At 35.3% G+C, this 24,908-nt stretch overlaps 1 protein-coding gene across 3 annotated transcripts in view; it reads left to right on the top strand.

Moving 5' to 3' along the window:
* Positions 1–24,908, top strand: part of LOC111051967 (serine-rich adhesin for platelets) — a 152,165-nt gene that overhangs the window by 76,245 nt on the left and 51,012 nt on the right. For all 3 annotated transcript variants that reach the window (XM_039430864.1, XM_039430865.1, XM_039430866.1), the window contains one exon: positions 20,727–20,836. In XM_039430864.1, coding sequence (XP_039286798.1) covers positions 20,727–20,836 — 110 coding nt within the window. The remainder of the gene's footprint in view (positions 1–20,726; positions 20,837–24,908) is intronic.

The raw sequence follows: 24,908 nt of genomic DNA on the forward strand, positions 1-24,908 counted from the left end.
AGTATGACAGTATCAGATTATGATCATTCCCATGTTTTCATGTACAGTACTCACTATGAGAAAAATAGCAGTCTTACCTATTTCCAGGGACTAGAAAGTAGAGCAGAGACATTCAGTATTTTGTCAAAGCTATCTTATTGTGAGAATATTGAAATGAAAATGACTTGATATTGTCAACATTAAATATTGTTGTTTCAAAAATATCAGGCAGTTTTCATTCAATGTGGATATCTTCCACAACATCGACTATATAACACAAAAAGAATGAATATAGTTGAATGTATAGTACCATGATAAATGTGATAAACCATATTTTAAAGCCACTATCCCGTATAGCTGGTTTCCAAATCATTTATTGAAGATATGTTTCTCAAGTCAATATGGATAGTATTTTTGACCTTAAAGAGGAATTTGGCGATCAGTTCTCCAATATTCCGACTAGCAGGAATGCCGGGCAGTTTGCGGTTTAGTATCAATGCATTTGGAATTTCAGATGCCCGAACACTGCCGCCTAAAGTGGCCCTATGTATATGTACATGTGGGGTCCAACCCCAATCCTTGTGTGGTGTGGTGCTCGAAACCCTTGGCATTTCCGGATGAAATGTGGGGGAAATAGAAACAATGCGTGCTCTTATTAATTCTTGAGGCAGGGGTGAAGATGTCTGTCCGATCCCTCTAAACTCGTACGGAAAAATAATGACTCACTGATTTTGCTGTCTCCCTCTGCATTATCTCTCTCCTGTTCAATTGTGTGGAGGGCCGTTGAGACTCCCTTATGTCAGGCGTGCCAGAGTGGAAGTGTTACACTAAGAGGAGAGACAGGCTCAGTATTCAAAAAAAGCTATACCACTTGACTTTTTGAATGCTCACTTATGACGTGCTGCGTTTTTTGTCCAACTCTATTAGGAATGATCTCGATCATTCATCTTGGCGTGGCTGTCGCTTTACTGAAGTCTCATCACTTTCTTCCTCCCTTTTCTTGCCCTTGAATGCTTTTTCATTTTTACCTACATCAATTTCACGGCTATGATGGATGTGATTTATTCTTCCACCAATTGTGTAGTAGTTATGAAAATTAATATTTATTTATTTATTTCATTGACAATCACAAATCATAAATTCATAATTACATATAATATGATTGGGAGAAGACAACAGGCATAGCCCAAAACTGTCTTCTCCCAAATTTTAAAAATAAAAGTTTCAAAAATAGAATGGGGTTATGATATTTCACTTATATTATAGAATAATTTACTCTAATATCAAAAATCTCTCAACGCCATCGTTTTGAGCTCGTTTTGAGCTGATTTGAGCAACTTTTATTTCGTTTTGAGCACCCACCGTTTTTGAGATATGACGTCTCAAAAATTGGAGAGCCAACTTAATGCCAGCTCTCCACTTTTCGAAATCGAAAAACTAAACACGCCATCGTTTTGAGCTCGTTTTGAGCTGATTTGAGCAACTTTTATTTCGTTTTGAGCACCCACCGTTTTCGAGATATGACGTTTCAAAAATTGGAGAGCAGCTCTCCACTTTTCGAAATCGAAAAAACAAACATGCCATCGTTTTGAGCTCGTTTTGAGCTGATTTGAGCAACTTTTATTTCGTTTTGAGCACCCACCGTTTTTGAGATATGACGTCTCAAAAAGTGGAGAGCCAACTTAATGCCAGCTCTCCACTTTTTGGAATCAAAAAAGTGAACACGCCATCGTTTTGAGCTCGTTTTGAGCTGATTTGAGCAACTTTTATTTCGTTTTGAGCACCCACCGTTTTCGAGATATGACATCTCAAAAATTGGAGAGCCAACTTAATGCCAGCTCTCCACTTTTTAAAATCGAAAAAGTGAACACGCCATCGTTTTGAGCTCGTTTTGAGCTGATTTGAGCAACTTTTATTTTGTTTTGAGCACCCACCGTTTTCGAGATATGACGTCTCAAAAATTGGAGAGCCAACTTAATGCCAGCTCTCCACTTTTTGAAATCGAAAAAGTAAACACACCATCGTTTTGAGCTCGTTTTGAGCTGATTGAGCAACTTTTATTTCGTTTTGAGCACCCACAGTTTTTGAGATATGACGTCTCGAAAATTGGAGAGCTAACTTAATGCTAACTATATAGTAAATCAAAAAATCAATTATAACTCCTGAACTAGAGTTGCTCAAAACGTGGAAACCTGCACAAGTGTAAAGGTCTATGATAAGCTACTCTCAGCAGAAATTGACGTTTTGAGCCATCACAGTTCTCAAGTAATTCCCACTCATAGTATGTACCATGTACTATATGGTGAATCAAAAAATCAATTATAACACCTGAACTAGAGGTGCTCAAAACGTGGAAACCTGCACAAATTGGAGGTCCATGAGAAGCTACTCTCAGCAAAAATTGACGTTTTGAGCCTTCACAGTTCTCAAGTAATTCCCACTCATAGTATGTCTCCTGTACTATATGGAAAATCAAAAAATCAATCATAACTCCTAAACCAGAGGTGCTCAAAACGTGTAAACCTGCACAAGAGTAGAGGTCTATGAGAAGTTACTCTCAGCAAAAATTGACGTTTTGAGCCATCACAGTTCTCAAGTAATTCCCACTCATAGTATGTCTCCTGTACTATATGGAAAATCAAAAAATCAATCATAACTCCTAAACCAGAGGTGCTCAAAACGTGTAAACCTGCACAAGAGTAGAGGTCTATGAGAAGCTACTCTCAGCAGGAATTGACGTTTTGAGCACCCACAGTTTTTGAGATATGACGTCTCGAAAATTGGAGAGCTAACTCAACGCTAACTATATAGTAAATCAAAAAATCAATTATAACTCCTGAACTAGAGTTGCTCAAAACGTGGAAACCTGCACAAGTGTGAAGGTCCATGAGAAGCTTCTCTCAGCAGAAATTGACGTTTTGAGCCATCACAGTTCTCAAGTAATTCCCACTCATAGTATGTCTCCTGTACTATATGGAAAATCAAAAAATCAATTATAACTCCTGAACTAGAGTTGCTCAAAACGTGTAAACCTGCACAAGAGTAGAGGTCTATGAGAAGCTACTCTCAGCAGAAATTGACGTTTTGAGCCATCACAGTTCTCAAGTAATTCCCATTCATAGTATGTTTCATGTACGATACAGTAAATCAAAAAATCAATTATAACTCCTGAACTAGAGGTGCTCAAAACGTGGAAACTTGCACGAGAGTGGAGGTCCATGAGGAGCTACTCTTAGCAGAAATTGACGTTTTGAGCCATCACAGTTCTCAAGTATTTCCCACTCATAGTATGTACCATGTACTATATGGTAAATCAAAAAATCAATTATAACTCCTAAACCAGAGGTGCTCAAAACGTGGAAACCTGCACAAGAGTCGAGGTTGATGAGAAGTAACATTCAGAAGGAATTGACGTTTTGAGCCATCACAGTTCTCAAGTAATTCCCACTCATAGTATGCACCATGTACTATATGGTAAATCAAAAAATCATTTATAACTCCTGAACCAGAGGTGCTCAAAACGTGGAAACCTGCACAAAAGTGGAGGTCCATGAGAAGCTACTCTCAGCAGAAATTGACGTTTTGAGCCTTCACAGTTCTCAAGTAATTCCCACTCATAGTATGTCTCCTGTACAATATGGAAAATCAAAAAATCAATCATAACTCCTAAACCAGAGGAGCTCAAAATGTGTAAACCTGCACAAAAGTAGTGGTCTATGAGAAGTTACTCTCAGCAGAAATTGACGTTTTGAGCCATCACAGTTCTCAAGTAATTCCCACTCATAGTATGTCTCCTGTACTATATGGAAAATCAAAAAATCAATCTTATCTCCTAAACCAGAGGTGCTCAAAACGTGTAAACCTGCACAAGAGTCGAGGTCTATGAGAAGTAACATTCAGCAGAAATTGATGTTTTGAGCCATCACAGTTCTCAAGTAATTCTCACTCATAGTATGTCTCCTGTACTATATCGTAAATCAAAAAATCAATTATAACTCCTGAACTAGAGGTGCTCAAAACGTGGAAACCTGCACAAGGGTAGAGGAATATGAGAAGCTACTCTCAGCATAAATTGTCGTTTTGAGCCATCACAGTTCTCAAGTAATTCCCACTCATAGTATGATTTTTTGATTTTCCATATAGTACAGGAGACATACTATGAGTGGGAATTACTTGAGAACTGTGATGGCTCAAAACGTCAATTTCTGCTGAGAGAAGCTCCTCATGGACCTTCACACTTGTGCAGGTTTCCACGTTTTGAGCATCTCTAGTTCAGGAGTTATAATTGATTTTTTGATTTACTATATAGTTAGCGTTGAGTTAGCTCTCCAATTTTCGAGACGTCATATCACAAAAACTGTGAGTGCTCAAAACGTTAATTTCGGCTGAGAGTAGCTTCTCATAGACCTCTACTCTTGTGCAGGTTTACACGTTTTGAGCACTTCTGGTTTAGGAGTTATGATTGATTTTTTGATTTTCCATATAGTACAGGAGACATACTATGAGTGGGAATTACTTGAGAACTGCGATGGCTCAAAACGTCAATTTCTGCTGAGAGTAACTTCTCATAGACCTCTACTCTTGTGCAGGTTTACACGTTTTGAGCACCTATGGTTTAGGAGTTATGATTGATTTTTTGATTTTCCATATAGTACAGGAGACATACTATGAGTGGGAATTACTTGAGAACTGTGATGGCTCAAACATCAATTTCTGCTGAATGTTACTTCTCATAGACCTCGACTCTTGTGCAGGTTTCCACGTTTTTAGCACCTCTGGTTTAGGAGTTTTAATTGATTTTTTGATTCACCATATAGTACATGGTACATACTATGAGTGGGAATTACTTGAGAACTGTGATGTCTCAAAACGTCAATTTCTGCTGAATGTTACTTCTTATAGGCCTCTACTCTTGTGCAGGTTTCCACGTTTTGAGCACCTCTGGTTTAGGAGTTATAATTGATTTTTTGATTTACCATATAGTACATGGTACATACTATGAGTGTGATATACTTGAGAACTGTGATGGCTCAAAACGTCAATTTCTGCTGAGAGTAGCATCTCATAGACCTCTACTATTGTGCAGGTTTACACGTTTTGAGCACCTCTGGTTTAGGAGTTATAATTGATTTTTTGATTCACCATATAGTACATGGTACATACTATGAGTGGGAATTACTTGAGAACTGTGATGGCTCAAAACGTCAATTTCTGCTGAATGTTACTTCTTATAGGCCTCTACTCTTGTGCAGGTTTCCACGTTTTGAGCACCTCTGGTTTAGGAGTTATAATTGATTTTTTGATTTACCATATAGTACATGGTACATACTATGAGTGGAATTACTTGAGAACTGTGATGGTTCAAAACGTCAATTTCTGCTGAATGTTACTTCTCATAGACCTCTACTCTTGTGCAGGTTTCCACGTTTTGAGCACCTCTGGTTCGATTGATGTTTTGATTTACCATATAGTACATGGTACATACTATGAGTGGGAATTACTTGAGAACTGTGATGGCTCAAAACGTCAATTTCTGCTGAATGTTACTTCTCATAGACCTCGACTCTTGTGCTGGTTTCCACGTTTTGAGCACCTCTGGATTAGGAGTTATAATTGATTTTTTGATTTACCATATAGTACATGGTACATACTATGAGTGGGAAATACTTGAGAACTGTGATGGCTCAAAACGTCAATTTCTGCTAAGAGTAGCTCCTCATAGACCTCCACTCTTGTGCAGGTTTCCACGTTTTGAGCACCTCTAGTTCAGGAGTTATAATTGATTTTTTGATTTACTGTATAGTACATGAAACATACTATGAATGGGAATTACTTGAGAACTGTGATGGCTCAAAACGTCAATTTCTGCTGAGAGTAGCTTCTCATAGACCTCTACTCTTGTGCAGGTTTACACGTTTCGAGCAACTCTAGTTCAGGAGTTATAATTGATTTTTTGATTTACTATATAGTTAGCATTAAGTTAGCTCTCCAATTTTCGAGACGTCATATCTCAAAAACTGTGGGTGCTCAAAACGAAATAAAAGTTGCTCAAATCAGCTCAAAACGAGCTCAAAACGATGGTGTGTTTACTTTTCCGATTTCAAAAAGTGGAGAGCTGGCATTAAGTTGGCTCTCCAATTTTTGAGACGTCATATCTCGAAAACGGTGGGTGCTCAAAACAAAATAAAAGTTGCTCAAATCAGCTCAAAACGAGCTCAAAACGATGGCGTGTTCACTTTTTCGATTTCGAAAAGTGGAGAGCTGCTCTCCAATTTTTGAAACGTCATATCTCGAAAAAGGTGGGTGCTCAAAACGAAATAAAAGTTGCTCAAATCAGCTCAAAACGAGCTCAAAACGATGGCGTGTTCACTTTTTTGATTCCGAAAAGTGGAGAGCTGGCATTAAGTTGGCTCTCCACTTTTTGAGACGTCATATCTCAAAAACGGTGGGTGCTCAAAACGAAATAAAAGTTGCTCAAATCAGCTCAAAACGAGCTCAAAACGATGGCATGTTTGTTTTTTCGATTTCGAAAAGTGGAGAGCTGCTCTCCAATTTTTGAAACGTCATATCTCGAAAACGGTGAGTGCTCAAAACGAAATAAAAGTTGCTCAAATCAGCTCAAAACGAGCTCAAAACGATGGCGTGTTTAGTTCTTCGATTTCTAAAAGTGGAGAGCTGGCATTAAGTTGGCTCTCCAATTTTTGAGACATCATATCTCAAAAACGGTGGGTGCTCAAAACGAAATAAAAGTTGCTCAAATCAGCTCAAAACGAGCTCAAAACGATGGCGTTGAGAGATTTCAAAAATATTTTAGTGGAGAGCCAACTTAATGTTGGTCGTGGCTGTCGCTTTACTGAAGTCTCATCACTTTGTTCCTCCCTTTTCTTGCCCTTGAATGCTTTTTCATTTTTACCTACATCAATTTCACGGCTATGATGGATGTGATTTATTCTTCCACCAATTGTGTAGTAGTTATGAAAATTAATATTTATTTATTTATTTCATTGACAATCACAAATCATAAATTCATAATTACATATAATATGATTGGGAGAAGACAACAGGCATAGCCCAAAACTGTCTTCTCCCAAATTTTTAAAAATAAAAGTTTCAAAAATAGAATGGGGTTATGATATTTCACTTATATTATAGAATAATTTACTCTAATATCAAAAATATTCTCACTACATCTATTCCCTCATATACACAATCTCTTCTCCTAGGAGCCTGAATCCAGAGTCAGCAATCCATGTGAGATGACACTCCCTTGACATGTACCCAAACACCCAAATCCTATTCATCTAGTCATTTAAAAAATCATCCATTGCCTCACTGATGGCATAATCTCAACATAAATACGCTTTTTACGTATATTTCAATCACATTCTTACATTATAGACAACTTGAAAATGGCACTTTATTTACTGTAGACTTTCATAGCTCCTTATAGGACCTCAGAAGGATATGTATGAGCTCGTAAGGCTAAGTTCATCAAGGTAACTTCATCGTAGTTCTAATGTTCTCATAATAACGCTTCTGATATCAATTGTATGAGGATAGTCTTAACGCAGATAAGGGAAGATATATTTTTTGTGTGGTATCAATTAATATTTTTTGATAGTCTAAAAAATGTTTTTAATACATTTAAAAGTGTAAGTTCATCTACGTGTTTTTTTACATATAAATCTAATAAATTCAGCTTCATTATAACAGCATGCAAATTATTTTAAAATCAACCGAAATGATGCTTGAACTCCTACTCACTACTGGAGTGATCTTCGAGGAATTGAGGCGTTTAATAGAATGGAACGGAAAGATAACGTATTATCATCTGCGAAATCCTGCAATATTTCCAGACCGGTCATCTCTAGATCGACCCAGTTCCTCAATCAAATTTACGATATTGTTTCCGCAACTAGACAACCCCACTTGATAGAGTCCGTGGCAGAGTGAGTGATGTGAATAACTGTAATAGCTGTTCTTCTGGGTCGTCTCTCCGCGGAACAGAACTTATCCCTGGGCAAGAAATGACCGCATTTGGAGGATTGTTGCAGCGTGGTGTACTATGTAGTGAGTGAGGATGATAAATTTTCATTTAACCTTTCCGCTGTAGTTCCTGTGAGAAAGTTGCCCGCTTTGTCGCATCTCGACGATTAGAGGGAGCTATGCAGATGAGTATGGTTGATAACTGTTGTTATTTCGCGGTGAACAGTCGTGAGCTTTTTCACAGGATGGTACGAGAATAGAATGGTTCTGTTGTGCCAACTGGAACACTCTTGTCACGGCTCTAGTCTTCACACCAATCTTCACTTCTTCGTCGATGAATGAAACGGTTATTGGGATGAACTTATTTTTTCCAATCTTCATGCTTCTCCGTTATCGTGTCCTATCAAATTTGCAATTTCTTCCATTGAATTCTAGTTCCAAAAGGGCCGTAATGATGACTTCCAGCACAGAGATCTTTGGAAAACTGTATCTCATTATCGAACACTGTCTCTGACAAGTGATGATTTTTTATTAATCAGTTAATTTCCATGATCCGGACCTCTTATTCTCAATTTCCTATGATGGGTAGTAAAAGAATTTAGCTTTCTATGAATGATTCGCTTCCCTTATTAAAATGTGTGAATTATACAAAGATCTTTGATTATATTTTATGTACTTGTTTTAGATTATGGGAATATTTTGAAAATAACCATCCTCTGCTAAATTATGTGAAATTCATTCTGGTATACTAAATCTATTTGCATCGTGGCATTATCATCCATCGTGATTTGTTTTAGTACTCAGTAGAATCTCTTAAGACAGAATTTGAAAGCGTGGATTTTTGTTTCGGAAACGAAATGAGTTCAGTAGAAAATGCTTGTTTTCAAAAATTAGAACGAATCTTCCGTTCGAATTCAAAAATACAAAACAAACAAAATCGACTAACAGGCTGAGTGAGAGGGAGTCTTGTGAGTCATATAACGCCGCAAAGAATTAGTCATGATCGTAAAATTATGGGAACATTTGTTTATTTTTAAACCAGAGTAGTAATGAAGATGAAGGTAGCTTTTCTTATGCCGTGAGCTACTCGGTGTTACAATTTGGAACTGCGTCAAGTTCACCAACTGTTAGTGCAACTGTTGTAAGATTGTTACAGAAATCCAGTGCAAATTGGATTGGAATGAGTCTGTCGTAAAAACTTCTCATCAATTTTGATGGACTACGTTCAAATCTCAAACTTTGGCTGAACTTGTGAGCAGTTGTCTGTAAGTGTAAGAGTCTCATTTGTCCCAGAACTTTTGCAATTTTGTCCCACTAAACTTAGATTATGATTTGCCCAATTTCCAAAGATCTCTGATCCATCGAAGAATTATTGATTCTATAACATCTACAACAATAGATTGATTGTAAACTCTGTCCAAACTTCACTACAAGACGTTCTGAACTAAATTTAAACGGGGTGCTCCATGAATTAGAGGGGGGGGGGTTGGTTACCACTGTATATCATATTCAAATTCAGAAGAAATATCCAGTTTTTAATTGAAGCTATTGATCTCCTAAATTTGATGATCTTATTATGGTATTCAACTTGACTAAACTAACAGCTAGTGGTTTGATGTAGAATGATGGATTAATGCAACTAATTGAAAAAAGTTAGTAAAATGTGGTGTTTGGGAATAAATGTTGTTAACATTTGTGGATAATTTTTGAAGTCTCGTTCTCAAATGATTTACGAAATCATGACGATATATGAAAAATGTATGATAGTTAATCTAGCAAAATTTAGCTTGATGTTGGAGCATAATGGTCATTACATTTGATTAGATTGGACTATTATAATAACGTAATATGCTGTGAACATGAGACAAGATATTGCAGAGCGTCAAAATGTTCGTAGGCTTGTAAACAAACCTAATAAGAATAGCTAACATATAAACGCTATTCAACGAGATCTCCTCAATTACATGCTTTGATCATAGCCGGCTTTACTAAAGCGTGCCTATTATTTTCGGCAAATAGGTGACTCTGATTACTAGCTAATAGAAAAAATAGTGCCAAACTCGATGCCGGAACCACGATCCTAACCTGTTGGTCATATTCGACGACATTCTATCTTCAGAAATAATTGGGCGGAAAATCAGCCTGCACCGTAGTGTGTCAAAAGCTGGTAATAACCGCAGCCGATCTAGAACAAGCATGTAATGCATCATCACGTCATCCAGTCCGATGCACGAGAGCAAGAGTTATTCGGTTACAGTGCTGAGTGCCGCCTGTGAAGCTGTGATAATCAGACGGTGAGAGACTGTAACCTGTGACGCTGTGAAGCCGATCAGTGAAAGTGACTTGTCATGCATGCATGTGATTCTCGATACATGAGTCGGTTGCATCAGTCAGTCAGTGCTCACTGCTCACTGCTCACTGCTCATACCTCGAAGCTCGTTGCTCTTTCAACCACTACAAAAACATGACCATCTTACTTGATACAAAATAGGACTTGTGCGATCATCCCTCCTCTTTAATGTTGTTGGATTTTTTCCTGATTCTCTCGATACTTTCTTTTATTATTCTATTGTTTATGTGAAAGGAGTTTTAGAGATTTCATGGACCATTTAGAAAATGTTAAATGTGAATCATGCAGAAGACAACCTCAACTTGTCTCATCTCAACGTATTATATAGTTTGCCTCTGTCTAGAATAGGTTTTCTTCCGGAATAATAGAAATAATTATCATCCCATGGAAATGAAAAATAGTTTGTTGAAGATACACTGTACTACTCCACCTCAAATTCATAATCTACTTTTTCAAATAATAATTCATTTTTGAATCATTTTAGTTCTTTCTATTCAAACGTCTAGGAGAATAGAAATATAGATGATATCATGGGACAATCTCACTAGTTCTGGAATCATGTACTCCATACCTGAATAAATATATTTATGTTTGTTTCTTCTTCGAAAAACGGCTTTATCTTGTTAATTTTTAAAATGAATCCAATTGATGTTCTATTTTGGAATTTGAAGACCAGGAATTTCCATGCTACTTCATTATTTATTATAACGATCTTTGAAAATCTATTCATAAAATATTTCATATTCGCTGTCTATTCCTTAGAGGGAATTGGCTCGGTTGATTCAAAGCAGCTACTAGCAAACCCATACATCCCTTTTCAATTAGCAAAACAATGAATGGAGCAGATAATTAGATGATGAAAGAATCTATGCTAATATGAGTTTGAGAACAATATCGATCACCTTCCTTAGGTAGAGAAATAAATTGTTTGATAAGTCAACAAACCAGCGTTTTCATGCATCAATACATTAATCACTGACTCTACCCTGCAGACCTTTTCATGTTGAGCTGAAAATCTGCCAGAGGGTTACTGATTTTCTTATTGTTACAGATAGGTCATTTGACGAACTTGATGCTATTGTTAGATTATTCAATGCCCATCCATAAAATAATCAATGCTGAGATCATTTTAAAGAACTCTTGCAATCCAAACTCTTCAAGAATTCCTAAATTATTTATCGAACCAAAAACTTTTTAATTTTAATCCTGTAGGCCAGGTTGATTATTTTCAACATTATTTTAAGAAAGACATCATTCAATTCTGTTTTTGAAAATCATTAATTAGTGATGATGAAATACCGTATTTTGTTCCCTTATAAGATATTACAGTATCATTACTGTTCAATATCACTGTCACTGTTCATGAACCTCATCAGCATTTACTCAAATCCCGATGAAATTGAATTGTGATTGTGTTCAGAACAGAGTACATCTCTTGGTCTTCTGCATTCCTCACTGCTAACCGAAAAATGGAAAGTGGAATTATCCTATTCGAGCACTCACAAACTGAAATCCAGCATCAAGGTCGGACGTAACGATGATTGAGCTCCTCATAGTTTTCTTTTCTTTGTTGATTCTGGTACTCTTCAAGTGAATGCATCATCATAATATTCAAACCACGTAAGTAACTAGTCTCGACCATCCGGAAGAAAAAGAGCTAAAAGAGAAGGAGAAAGAAGGTAAAATGGCAACACGGAAATCGTGATTTCACAGTTTCCGCTAAACGTACTTGAATGCTTTGTTCTACACAAAAACGTCAATTGTGGAAATTCTTCTCGACCAGCATAGAATTACGATTTTCATCTCGGTGGAAGGTCGAGACTTCAAAAATGCATTTCCTCAACAACTAAAAAATGATATTTGAATGAATAAGGTATATTATTATTATTCTCATTATAATCACAATAATTTCCATAGTTTTTTATATAATTTCTGACAGTTTGTCAAGATATCTGGAATAATCCATTCAATATTCAAACTTCATAAAGTTTTGAACATTTTTTCGAAAGTTTCGGTGATATTTCTATGTTTTCTTCACTACTCCACTCAAAATTGTTCAAAGCCAAACTCAAATTGTTCGTAATAGGTAGTGTCGAATCATGTTTATTATTCCATTAGACAGGCAAGATGAGACCTTGGCTACCTCTGGCTGGGTCATTCCCGAATTTATTAGTTGTGTAGTACTCTATTCTATAATACTCAATAAATAGGTGATTCACTCATTATTCTTGCATTATCCTCCAATACCGAGTCAACTAAAGTTACCTCGCTACAGCCGGTAGACTTCATAAAATCATATTTTCTCCACCACAAAGTAGACTAGGAATAACTCAATATATTACAACCAATGTTTTGTTCAAAAAATTCTGATGCTACAATTTTCTTACATACACACCCGTTACTTCCCCGCCACGCATGGGTCATACATGTTCGATTCATATCCATAGTTTGTGACCTCTAACGGGATATCACTTATAGCCACAAAACAGGTAATATGAGTAACATCTGCCATATCTGAACTGCAGTGCTTCATAAATGGAGAATTGGCCTCACGATTCTCGAATGCAATAACGTTACGCCTGAATTCGGGAGGCTGCCATGGATTACTATCTTTTGAAATCATATTCATCGACGATTATTATTGCCAAGAACAGTATTTTCTGATCGATTTCGGGTATTTGTTGCCGACAAGGATGTCGGAATGAACAAGGACGAATTATTGAATCGTGTCTTGAGATTCTGATTGCATTACCGGCGAAATTGATTCCATTGTAGCTCGATTCGGTATTTCTGAGCTCCAACCATTTTTCATTGCACATAGAGCTCATATCCATTTCATGAGAGAATGCTTCGTGGAGATTAGGAAAGCTGGTGAAATTGATTATAAACATGGTTCATTCCAACTTGTGCCCAATGTAATTTCAGCTCATGATTGAATGAGGGAAAATTCATATCAATTATTTTAATAATGATGCAATGTTACAAGCATTATTGGGAAAAGCTCATATCAATTTATTATCATGAATACGAAATGCTAAAATCATTAGTAATTATTTATTTCATGTTACAAACCAAATTCAATGACTATAGTGAGATTCACGTTTTATAATCAGTGGATTTCATAGAAGAGCAATGTTCTCACGTTTCCTTTTCCAAAGCCTTTTGTAATAGATAGCTGTGACTAAAGTTATCCCGATATATCTGATCTAATATTATTTGTTGATTCTTGTTAAAAATGATCAATTCTATCTCAAATGTATTTCATTCATCAAGAATATCTTTACATGATTCAATAATAAATCTATCCTTTCATGTGTAACGGATGACCTGAAATATGTAACTGGATCTGCATCTCATATTTTTCACTGTAGAGACAAACTTGAACATTCATTCAAAACAACTATAAACTTAATTATAACCGTATATATACGGAACTGAACATTTTAACTTCTATAACCACAATCATTAAAAAGTATCGTATTCACAATAGATATTCATTATTCAACAAAACATAATCAAATACTTAGCTTATCAATCCAATTTTAAATAGACATTATTTCCAAATTATAAAATTCATACTTGTGAGCATCTTTCTAATAGCTGTTGAGTTCTCATTTGTAATTCACAACTTTAACTCCAAAACTCCATAAGATATGTTAACATTAGTCAAACTCTGACTTGTGCGTGGGTATTTGAAAGGATGACAATCGAAAACGATTCATCGTATTGAAAACTGTGACGGTTGTCAGTGAACTTTATCAAGATAGTGAGCACCCTTGATATAAATCAGGACTTTAGTAAGGTCTGAATGTTGTGACTTGTGAATCACGCTACCATTTTCTCACTTCAATAATCACCAGACGATAACGGATTGTCAGCTATTCTTGCCTCGTCATGGCAGCAGACGACCGACCATCCCTTATCCCGTCTTCCTCAACTTAATTAAACCAGAAGCGTTATTGAAGTTCTTCTCTTGCAAGACACGTCTCATTGTTTGTAATACAATGTTTATCGCGATTACACTGTGCCCAAGGTGAGCTGAAGTAGTGCTTTCAATTCGGGGACAATCGTGTGTATACAATATACATATATGGTGTATTGTATTACTATGGGGACAATGCGTATGACTGCTGGGCTGAGAGGTGACTGGTCCTTTTGTGAGGAGGTGACCTTGAGTGGGCCCCTCAGGTGGCCCTTCCATAATAGCCCCGTAGGTGTGAGCTACCGTTGGCTCCCGGCTTCAGATTCGTTTTAAATAAATTATAAGTTGACTCCAAGTGGCGATGTTGACAGTCTGATAACGTTCGGAAAATTAATTGGCCAGCGGCTGCGAATGCTTGTAGTTGTTGCTTCAACACCGAGCTTGTTATTCTCAGTGATCTTCAACTATATTTATTGCATGGAATAAGATCGCTTGAAGTAATTTAGACTGACTCAGTACATTCATGATGTATTCTGAATTCTGTATAGAAGTTTTCCTACTTTGAAGTTCCCTACACATTTGGAATAAGTGTTGACTTACCAAATCAGTAAAACCAAGTTGAACTGTTGACCAAGTATTGACTGTATCTCAATTTCTTACATATTATTCTGATCGAAAAATGTAATGGAATACTAAGTTTGATAACTAATAATTCGTTTGCACAGCATAATATCTAGATTTTTTATAAGTTATGTTTAATTCTATCTAGAGAAAAAATAGCGTAATCATCTTGTATCAGTTGTCTCTGATCCTAATTACTTTTTATAGTTTATTTCTTCTCATTCATCGTACTTCATTCGCATCTAGTTCAATTACATCTATCCTTCTTTGCCTTCTCTTTGAGAATCACTATCTGGTTATCAATGGAGTTACGAAATTCAATCCAGCAAACACGTACGCAACTAAGCTGTGCTTAAATTTATGTGCAAAAATGCAGAGAGATTTCTAAGCTAAGCTAGTGGATGACGTCAATTGCTGTTCGTACTTGCCATCGCCAGAATGGGAAGGGTTTACACAGGTACGATAGATAAGAGGGTGCTAGATGAACTCTGTGGTGATGAAGAGACGAAGGAAGAGGAGGAGGGTATAAAGAAATACCGGTCTGTTTGGCAACACTGCATTTCTGCTTGGAATGCACCAGGTTGGGCTTAAAATATATATAAATGCAGTACAGTTCGGAAGAGAACTTGAACAAGATGCTGTGATGGTAGGGGAAGAGGGGGTGGCTCGAAGGGGGACCAGATCCATTACAATATCACGGACAAAAGGATTTATCCGCGCACACAAGCACACATACGCACGTATCACTTTCGCTGTCTGTATCCAGTTTCTTGCAGTTGAATACATTTCAGATTCAAGAATCTGTTTCTTTCAGGGTGATTTGTGACAACTGCAGCATCATCAAAATCATCTACACAGGGCAAATCATGAAATACAATTCAAACCTCATCATACTCGTTAATTTATTATCAATCTCACTGTATTCTAGATTTTTAATTGCTTGTTTTCACATTGTTCACATTGAATAGATAAGCTCAATCGTCATTCATGCAATGCTCTGTTGTTAACTAAGAATCTCAATTCAGGTCTATTATTCATGACTTTGTAATCAGTTGTACCCCAACTCTTTGGGATATTAGGATATCAAATTGTCATATTAGGATACCACAGCTTGAAGTCTAAGATCTTGTATGTTTTATAAGATGAATCATGTAGTTTTGCAAAGTAATTTTGTAATCAGTGTAATTTTGTAAATGAAATTCTCCTTCTCTTCAGAATTCATGGATACTAATTTATTCACCTTCTGATTGTTTGCCTAAAACATTTTTTTCTAAAATCATTATTTCTACTCGATAATGATTGGCTGTATCAATCCGACTTACGCTTTGAATGGATGCATTCTTAATCTAAGTTTTCTAAATTTGAAAGTTTTTTATATTTTGGTTTTTGTGTTGATTTTAACAGCACAGAATAAGTACTTCATCATCAATTGGCTCTATGCTTTCAAAATGATCAAGTAGCTACAATTTTCTTTTCTCTTATAAAATACCTTGCAGTAGGGAAACCAGGAGTGTATTCGGTTTCAATGTCAAGAATGGGTCGATTATGCTGAGTGGCAATGGCAGTGAGTTGCATGCCCCACTCACCACTTCACTGATGCTATCTGTCTCTTTCTTCACTTTGTGTTACAATATTTTCCCACCCTACTTGGCATTGCTTTCAACTTACTTGATTCATATCTATTGGCACTTGCTTCAAATGCTGCATAACGCATTGTTACCGTGTAAAGTCAACCAATACTTATTTTTTTGCATCAAAATTGCGAGGTAACCTGGTGTGATTTCAGTATTTAGTAATATAATTAGATCAGCAATCTACAATAATTGTTGCGTTGGTTATGAGAAAGCCCCAATCTCGAATAGAATCTCATTAAGCTCTAGAAATACTTATTCCATTTTCAACTCTTTGTATACTTGAAAATGGTTTTAAGATAATGATTTGATAATTATTTGACTTGTGGACTATATTCAACACTTCTAAATGAGATAAATTACATGATTGTATTATTTGATTCGTGACTACAATGAACACTGCCTAATAAGATACATTAATTTGAAATACCTACTACGTATTTATGGAAGGTCACATAAGGCGATGAGCAAGAAGACACATAGATGAGGACTCCTTCGGTTTTGTTTTCCTTTAATAATTTTTACCTGTATTGTGAGACGTGTTCTTTATGTATGTTCATGCATTATATTGTTGGATAGAACCAAACGGGCGTTCCACTTCAATCTTTAAGTTACTTTTGTGCTTTGGTGTTCGTAGTGCTCGTAGTGAGAATTTATCAATTACAAAAGAAACTCTTTATCGTATCGGTCGCCTTATTATGGCATTATCAAGATATGTTGCAAAAATCCACTATGTTCATATTAAATTCGGGTAAAAATTCTCTCAAGAAATCTTGTTCCAAGATTCAATTTTTGAAGAGAAATAGACAAGATTCATGGGGTAGTGTTTTGAACAAAATTTTTTACCAATTTTGTTGAAATATAATCGTGCTTCCAGTTTCTGTACATATGATTCACATGTGCTTTACTTTGTAAATATTGTGTACTATTTCAACTATATGTAAAAATCACAAGTCCCAATAAAATACCCTGAAACATATTATTCAAGATGGCTCTCTTCTCCAGAAATGTGAATAATTGTCAATTGAATCTGTATGCTATTAGAATGAGAACTTCGAAACTTACAACATTCTCCATCAAGTGTAACAGAACCGTTACTGTGAAGGTCCTTGAGTGAAGGACGAACGTTATCCTGACCATTGGGGCCCGTTAGAAAAATGAACATCTTAACTTATGCTGGCCAGGATTCTATTGAGCCACTTTCACATGTATTTTATTTTTGTTCCCAATTTCATTTGGCTCCCATTATAATCATTATAAATGAACATCACTTCCATGTGGCGTTCCTATATTGATATTTATGTTGATGTACCTATGTGATATGGACAAATGGAGTTTGGATGTTGAATTTCTTTTACATGAAATTTGGAGGTATTTTTTGAATCTATTGCAGCTAGACATAATAATAAGTATGGATCAAATTACAGTACATTTTTTATGTTTTTATAGCTTTAATAAAAAATTGCAATTTTATTAGTCTGGATTATTCCATTATTCATATATTCACTCAGACAATGCATACAGTGCGGGTAGAAATAACAGGCATTAGCCCAAAACTACTTCAAACCCTAAAACTATTTATAATATTCTCTCACTTTCAAAACCCATGATACTATGTTGACTATATTTTCATTAAAAGATCCCAACATACAATTTCAGCCTAACAAAAAACAGCGATTGAAAAGCTTTGATTTTCGATTCATATTTGATTATTTTGTGATGTATTTTTAGTTCATTTGATAATTCGTTGATGTATCTTGATTTTCTACTGATATTTATTGAGATAATTTTTTCGAGAACTATCAGTCTGGCGAAAATGTGCTATCAAAACCATGACAAATTTATTTATTCACGATTCAAATAAAACTGATGTAATAAAATTAGTAGATAGAATAATAATTATATTTTTCTCTCAAATTTAGATGATGACACAGTCCAAGATTAGGTTATTCTCTTACGTGAACAATTTCTATACAACTTCAGTCCGAAATAGACATGTAAACTATAAATGTTAAATTGGGATGGTTAAATTAATGAACTGATTAATAATATTTCACTCAATTACCACTTGAAACGATATCATAAGTATCTAAGAAATTTTGAAACCATGGAAGAGATACAAACTTCTAATTAAATTATAATCATTCATAAGATGTAGACTTTTCAAGCAGTTACAGTAGTTGAAAACTAATTTGAATACATTTTTCAGCCATTGGCCATTATGTACTAGAAACACAAATAAAAACAGCATTTATTTCCTCATATCAAGCGAGTATCATCCAGATTTCTTGTGAACTGCTTGGAATTCAATCATCCGTGATGGGCAAAACTTATCAATGTCAAAACTACTTCAAACCCTAAAACTATTTATAATATTCTCTCACTTTCAAAACCCATGATACTATGTTGACTATATTTTCATTAAAAGATCCCAACATACAATTTCAGCCTAACAAAAAACAGCGATTGAAAAGCTTTGATTTTCGATTCATATTTGATTATTTTGTGATGTATTTTTAGTTCATTTGATAATTCGTCGATGTATCTTTATTTTCTACTGATATTTATTGAGATAATTTTTTGGAGAACTATCAGTCTGGCGAAAATGTGCTATCAAAACCATGACAAATTTATTTATTCAAGATTCAAATAACACTGATGTAATAACATTGGTAGATAAAATAATAATTATATTTTTCTCTCAAATTTAGATGATGACACAGTCCAAGATAAGGTTATTCTCTTACGTGAACAATTTCTATACAACTTCAGTCCGAAATAGACATATAAACTATAAATGTTAAATTGGGATGTTTAAATTAATGAACTGATTAATAATATTCCACTCAATTACCACTTGAAACGATATCATAAGTATTGAGTTATCTAAGAAATTTTGAAACCATGGAAGAGATACAAACTTCCAATTAAATTATAATCATTCAAAAGATGTAGACTTTTCAAGCAGTTACAGTAGTTGAAAACTAATTTGAATACATTTTTCAGCCATTGGCCATTAGGTACTAGAAACACATAGAAAAACAGCATTTATTTCCTCATATCAAGCGAGTATCATCCAGATTTCTTGTGAACTGCTTGGAATTCAATCATCCGTGATGGGCAAAACTTATCAATGTCAGAACTACGTCAACTTCTCACAGGATCCACCTTCTCCATAATCAACCAGGTGGATCCGATTACCATAAGGCTATCAACATCTTCGTTGCCTGAAATTAATGCTGATTGAATTAATTGAATGAAAACAGCATGGGTGGCCCTGATGGACCCTGGGCCAGAATCGACCCTCACAACTTTTTCTGACTGGTCACTCCTGTACATTGATAGTAATTATAACCTACAGCATTAGCATTCACATTACTGTTCCTATTAATAGTGGCATGTCAAGGAGAGTTGAAAGCTATCAATACCAAAAGTTTCTTTGTGACTCAAACTTTACATCTTTTTTATAAATTATACCTTCATTATTATGACGGATATTGTTCAGTTCTTGATACATTTTTCATAAATATAATTGTTTAGAAAACATTAAATTTCTTATACATTCACTCATGACGCATGTTTGATAGAAGTAATTTTATTGATACCAGTATTTTGGTTTTCATAATTTATCTGTGAATATCAGTAGTAATTCTTCGTTTTTATTCCCGTCATATTATGAAGACTTACTACTGATATTCACAGATAAATTATGGAATTCAAAATACTGGTATCAATAAAATTACTTCTATCAAACATATTATGTTCGACTTTATAAAGAAGATGTATTCAATGAAAATAATTATTCTTGTGATTATAATGAGTATAAGATTGCAGGAAATGTGGAGCATAATTGAAGAGGTGAAGAAACCGTTGATGGAGGTAGAAAAACGTTATATATTTTTTTAACTGACAGGAAACATTAAAGAGGAAGATTGAATCGCATGAAAGACTAAAGTTCTATTGTAAATTGAGTAATTTCCCCTGTATGAAGTGTTTCCACTTGAAATATTGGTCATTTATATAATAATGAAAAAATAATAAAATAATCATAATAAAAAGATGAATTGAAATTTATCATCTGAATGAAATGTCAATCATCTAGGTACATGTATTCTACCCTTCTTCAATTAAAAATTTGTTGATCCTGGAAAATGGTTATGCTTGTACATGTTTAAAATTGAGTTGTTGATTTCCACATTATAATACGTATGTTGACTCAAATATTGTTTATTTGCAGCTGGATGACACAGCTCTACAACTCTATAAAGATGGCGACTATGGCTCCTATCTGGACCTGGAGGCTTCCATCAACGAGCAGCATGAAGAGTTCGAAGACTTCCAAACAAAGTCAGTAATATCTCAATTTCGATTTTAAGATTTTTGTTTGTATACAAAATTCGATTCGAATTGCATGTCATTGATGTCTCGGACTATTTGAAAAATACTGTATAAGTATCAACGTTCGTTTCATGAATGTTATATGTCCCTGGTCATTCTATTGTGCATTCTGCTGGCAGTCTTAAACTTTTTAGAATTACTCGGTAGTACTCCTATCTTGTTTCTCCTTTTTCCTGCTTATCTAGTTTTCCCGTACTTCCCCTTCCCAAATCAACATCATATTCTGTTCTTCTTCAACTCCAGTCCTTTTACTCCCTTTCATTGCAAACCTCATCATGTCCTCTTCCTCTTCTTCTTTTCGAGGTTTTTCTGAGTGTTCCTTGTCCTCATTTCCGATTCATCTTGAACTCTCACAGTCTACACTTTCACACTATCACTACTTCACTATTTAAATGTTAAGTTACTAGCAAAGTTACCCTTTCATAATTTTCCTACCATTTTTCCATTATCGCATATTTTTATTTTTGACATTATACTGAACAATTCTGATTCGATTTATCTATTCCGGCCTTACAAAATATTGTTCTAAGTGATGAATAATAATCGAGCTCTTTTTGCATTAGCCTTTGCTATATCATTCAATGCAAAATCCGTGCGTAGTATCTTATATGATGAGCCTCTCAGTTAATATGAGGAAGAACTGCATTTTGAGCCCTCCCAGGTAGACACTCATCGTTAATAATTCTTGCACATCTTATCATTCAATCAGACCATCCAGAAACCTAACGTTGGGAAGCACGCCAACGTGATATCAGTACGAAATAATCTACTAGAGTGCAGTTTAATGGCGTCTCTACATTCTTTACCAACTCTGACAATAATGCATCATTATTCTCATGCTGTCAACACGAGTCAGCAAGTTGATCTGTTGATTGTTTGGCGGACTAACCTCAATTCTGCCGATTTTTTCTGCAACCAGCCAAGTTCTCATAGCTTCACCACCTCATCCAGTCTCCTAAAAACATCGTAATTTTCCTCACTTCCAAATTATTTACGATTGTTTCGTTTCCGGTAGATTAGCAGTCCGTAGGTTTTCGCGTCGGAACGGTCCAACTCGACGATCAACTACCAACTAATTCTCATAGTTACGCTGGCTCATCTCAAAAAAAGGCATTTTAAAGCTACTGCTGCCACTGCCGGTGCAATCCCTCTCACATCTTTCTCAGCAAACAAAGGCATTGACTTTGTGTAATGAGTCGTAATAACTGGCTGGCGTGATTTTTTTCTGTAACTATCACGGAGCATTTCGATCTTGATGTACTTACGCAGTCTGGCTTTCTTCAGGAATTCCCATTTCATCTCGTGGTTCAGGGGAAATTTTTATCATCATGAACAGCGAACGGAAATGTCGTTTTAATTCACCGCACAACCGGAGACCAACTAATTGCATCTCAAACATTAGGCTAGGATGTCTCATGGTTTCATTCATGGCTGATTGGTTTGAGGGTGATGCCAGGATCATCACTCATCTCACATGAAATAATTGTTGACGTCATTATCATCAAATCATAATCCGCGCCTAAAAATTGATATTAACAGTACCGCACCTTCGTTTTCTCTAGCTTCTATAAATTGTGAACATTGTTCCAATTATTGATGATTTTTGGAAGTAACACTCTTTATTTGCTTCCTAGGATTTGGGGAATAGAAGATGATAATGGTAAAACCAGATCAAATTATTTCACTTAGACCTCCAATCTCTCTTAGTCTTGGCCTGTCTGGTTACTTTCCAGACTCCCTTATAATGATACTATGAGGAACAGCAGAATAAAAAAATTAGAAATCACTCTCTTATTTGAGAGTTTCTCGGTGAGTTCTTCTGATAATCTTCAACAGGAACTGACCTCACAGTAGTCTAAAATATTCCTTCATAATATTTTCAAACCGAAGTGTATAACTCTGCGACCATTAACCTCATTCCTTCAGAGTTGGGGACCAGTGATACTTGGAACACAAAATTGACAATAATTATCGAGAAAATTTGTGAATACTCCGCTTAAACGCGTACCGTAGTCATTAAAGTGAAATGGGTGGCATGCTGCGAACATTTATGAACCTGCTTTACAAGAACATTCCTCTCTGGGTTTTATGTCGTATTCTTTCTTAATGTGTGATCATCTGATACCTTGAGCATCTAATCAAAACCTAATAAATTATCTTCCTAGGATTTTATAGATAATGAGAAGACGTGGTGAATGTGGGAGGATGTTTAGACTTTGCAACTTCGTTTCTGATATATATGACATTTATGGTTTCAACTTTCAACGAGCCCTTTTCATCTTGAACTACATTTGTAGGGTATATCAATAAATCAGACCATATGCATCAAATGAACTGCAATGAGTAGGTTCATAAACTCATAGCTTGTACTTTGAGGGACTGGCAACTATAAACATAAGATAACCCTTATACAATCATGAAGTATGCTTCTCAGTGATGGGGCAGGCCTATTTTTAGTAAGATTGCATAATAATGCAAATAGTTAACTGTCTGCACTTCATATAACATTATCGAGAAGTTTATTAATATGTTAGGTGATTAGTATCAAGATGTGAACTCGTTACGCCTAACTCGTTGATTATGTTTATAGTGAATCCAATATCTTTGCTTCAGTTCGAGAGTACTGAATATTTTTTACTTACAAATGAGTACCTGTTTTATCTGCAGTTCTGCAGTTTGAAATCTTTATTAAATATTATTACTTTTATTATTATCTGTATGGTAATTCTGTATTATGTAATTAAACATTATCATATATTCATGAATCTATTTGAGAGATTGATTAGTATGATATGTTTCCAATTGATTTGTTGATTAAATTCTTATTTTTTTTATCTTTTATCCGGTAGTAGCTTTTAGCATTCATTGAAACGTGATGAGCGTATGTTGTTCATTTCTTAAATATTTTTCAAAACTTATAACATATTACACAATAGGTTTTGTCATTTTTTGATGGGAATAATATAAATATCTTTCATCATAAATCTTATTTAATTCTCTTCTTACAAGAACATTATTCCCATTCCCAAATCCACATCATGCTATGTGTTATACATCATTTTGAACTGACAGCAATACTTGTTGTTGAAGTACTAATCCTATTAAGGAGGCTCCTTTACTGGAATCGTTGGACCATGTCGAGTCACCTTGACCATATGTCATCCTCACCAATCATCTATGCTCTCAAGTAAAAACGATACTTGAATTTCTTGAAGTTTCTCAATAGTTTGTGTACTTTCAAAGACAACTTGTTGCTGGGAGAACCAAACATAAGGGCTCAGGATGAAGAGTGCATTTGAAGTGCCACAATGTCATACAAGAGTAGCTAGAAGAACTCGGTAGACAAACGACCGACGAAAAATCTGAAAGGAGAAATTAGAAAGGACAGATAATGATTATTCAAATTTTGCCGCCGCTTGACTGACAAATGCCGCCGAGCTCTCACCTTTGAGATCTTTGGACGGCATTTGAAGCAAAATATTAATGACCGCATTTATTAGGATGTCATTCTTCTTGTTGCTCGTTCATTCCAGTACAGCTGATGTACAGCTACAGTCTCATTATGAAATGCAAATGCTAGTCTATTCACGAATTCCGTCTATAATAGAGTTCTATACCAAATAGCCGTTAGCTTGGACCTTCTGTTTGAACGCTAAATACTTTTCTTGATTGGATTCTCAATATATAAGATAGAATGAATAATTTTTGTCCAGGAACCTGCTTGTTTCACTTTGTTCAAGATTCATGTTTAAGTCAAGATTCAAATAGTTATTTCCCTCTTCATCAATGTTCAATGAAAACGCCAAGTGAACTCCACTGTGTACCGTATTTGTAAAATAGTAATTGTAGCTAATTTTATTATTATTTATTGTAGTTCATCGAATTACTCAAGATTAACGTAAATTTGTTCATCTCAATCACAACATTCAATAAATTTATTATTTAAATTCTTTACAATATTTTCGGTAAACAACGAAGATTTCATATTAGCTTGATTTTTTTTCAATTCATGATTCAGTTC

Source organism: Nilaparvata lugens, chromosome 6, assembly GCF_014356525.2.
Source record: "Nilaparvata lugens isolate BPH chromosome 6, ASM1435652v1, whole genome shotgun sequence".
NCBI classification, from domain to species: Eukaryota; Metazoa; Arthropoda; class Insecta; order Hemiptera; family Delphacidae; genus Nilaparvata; species Nilaparvata lugens.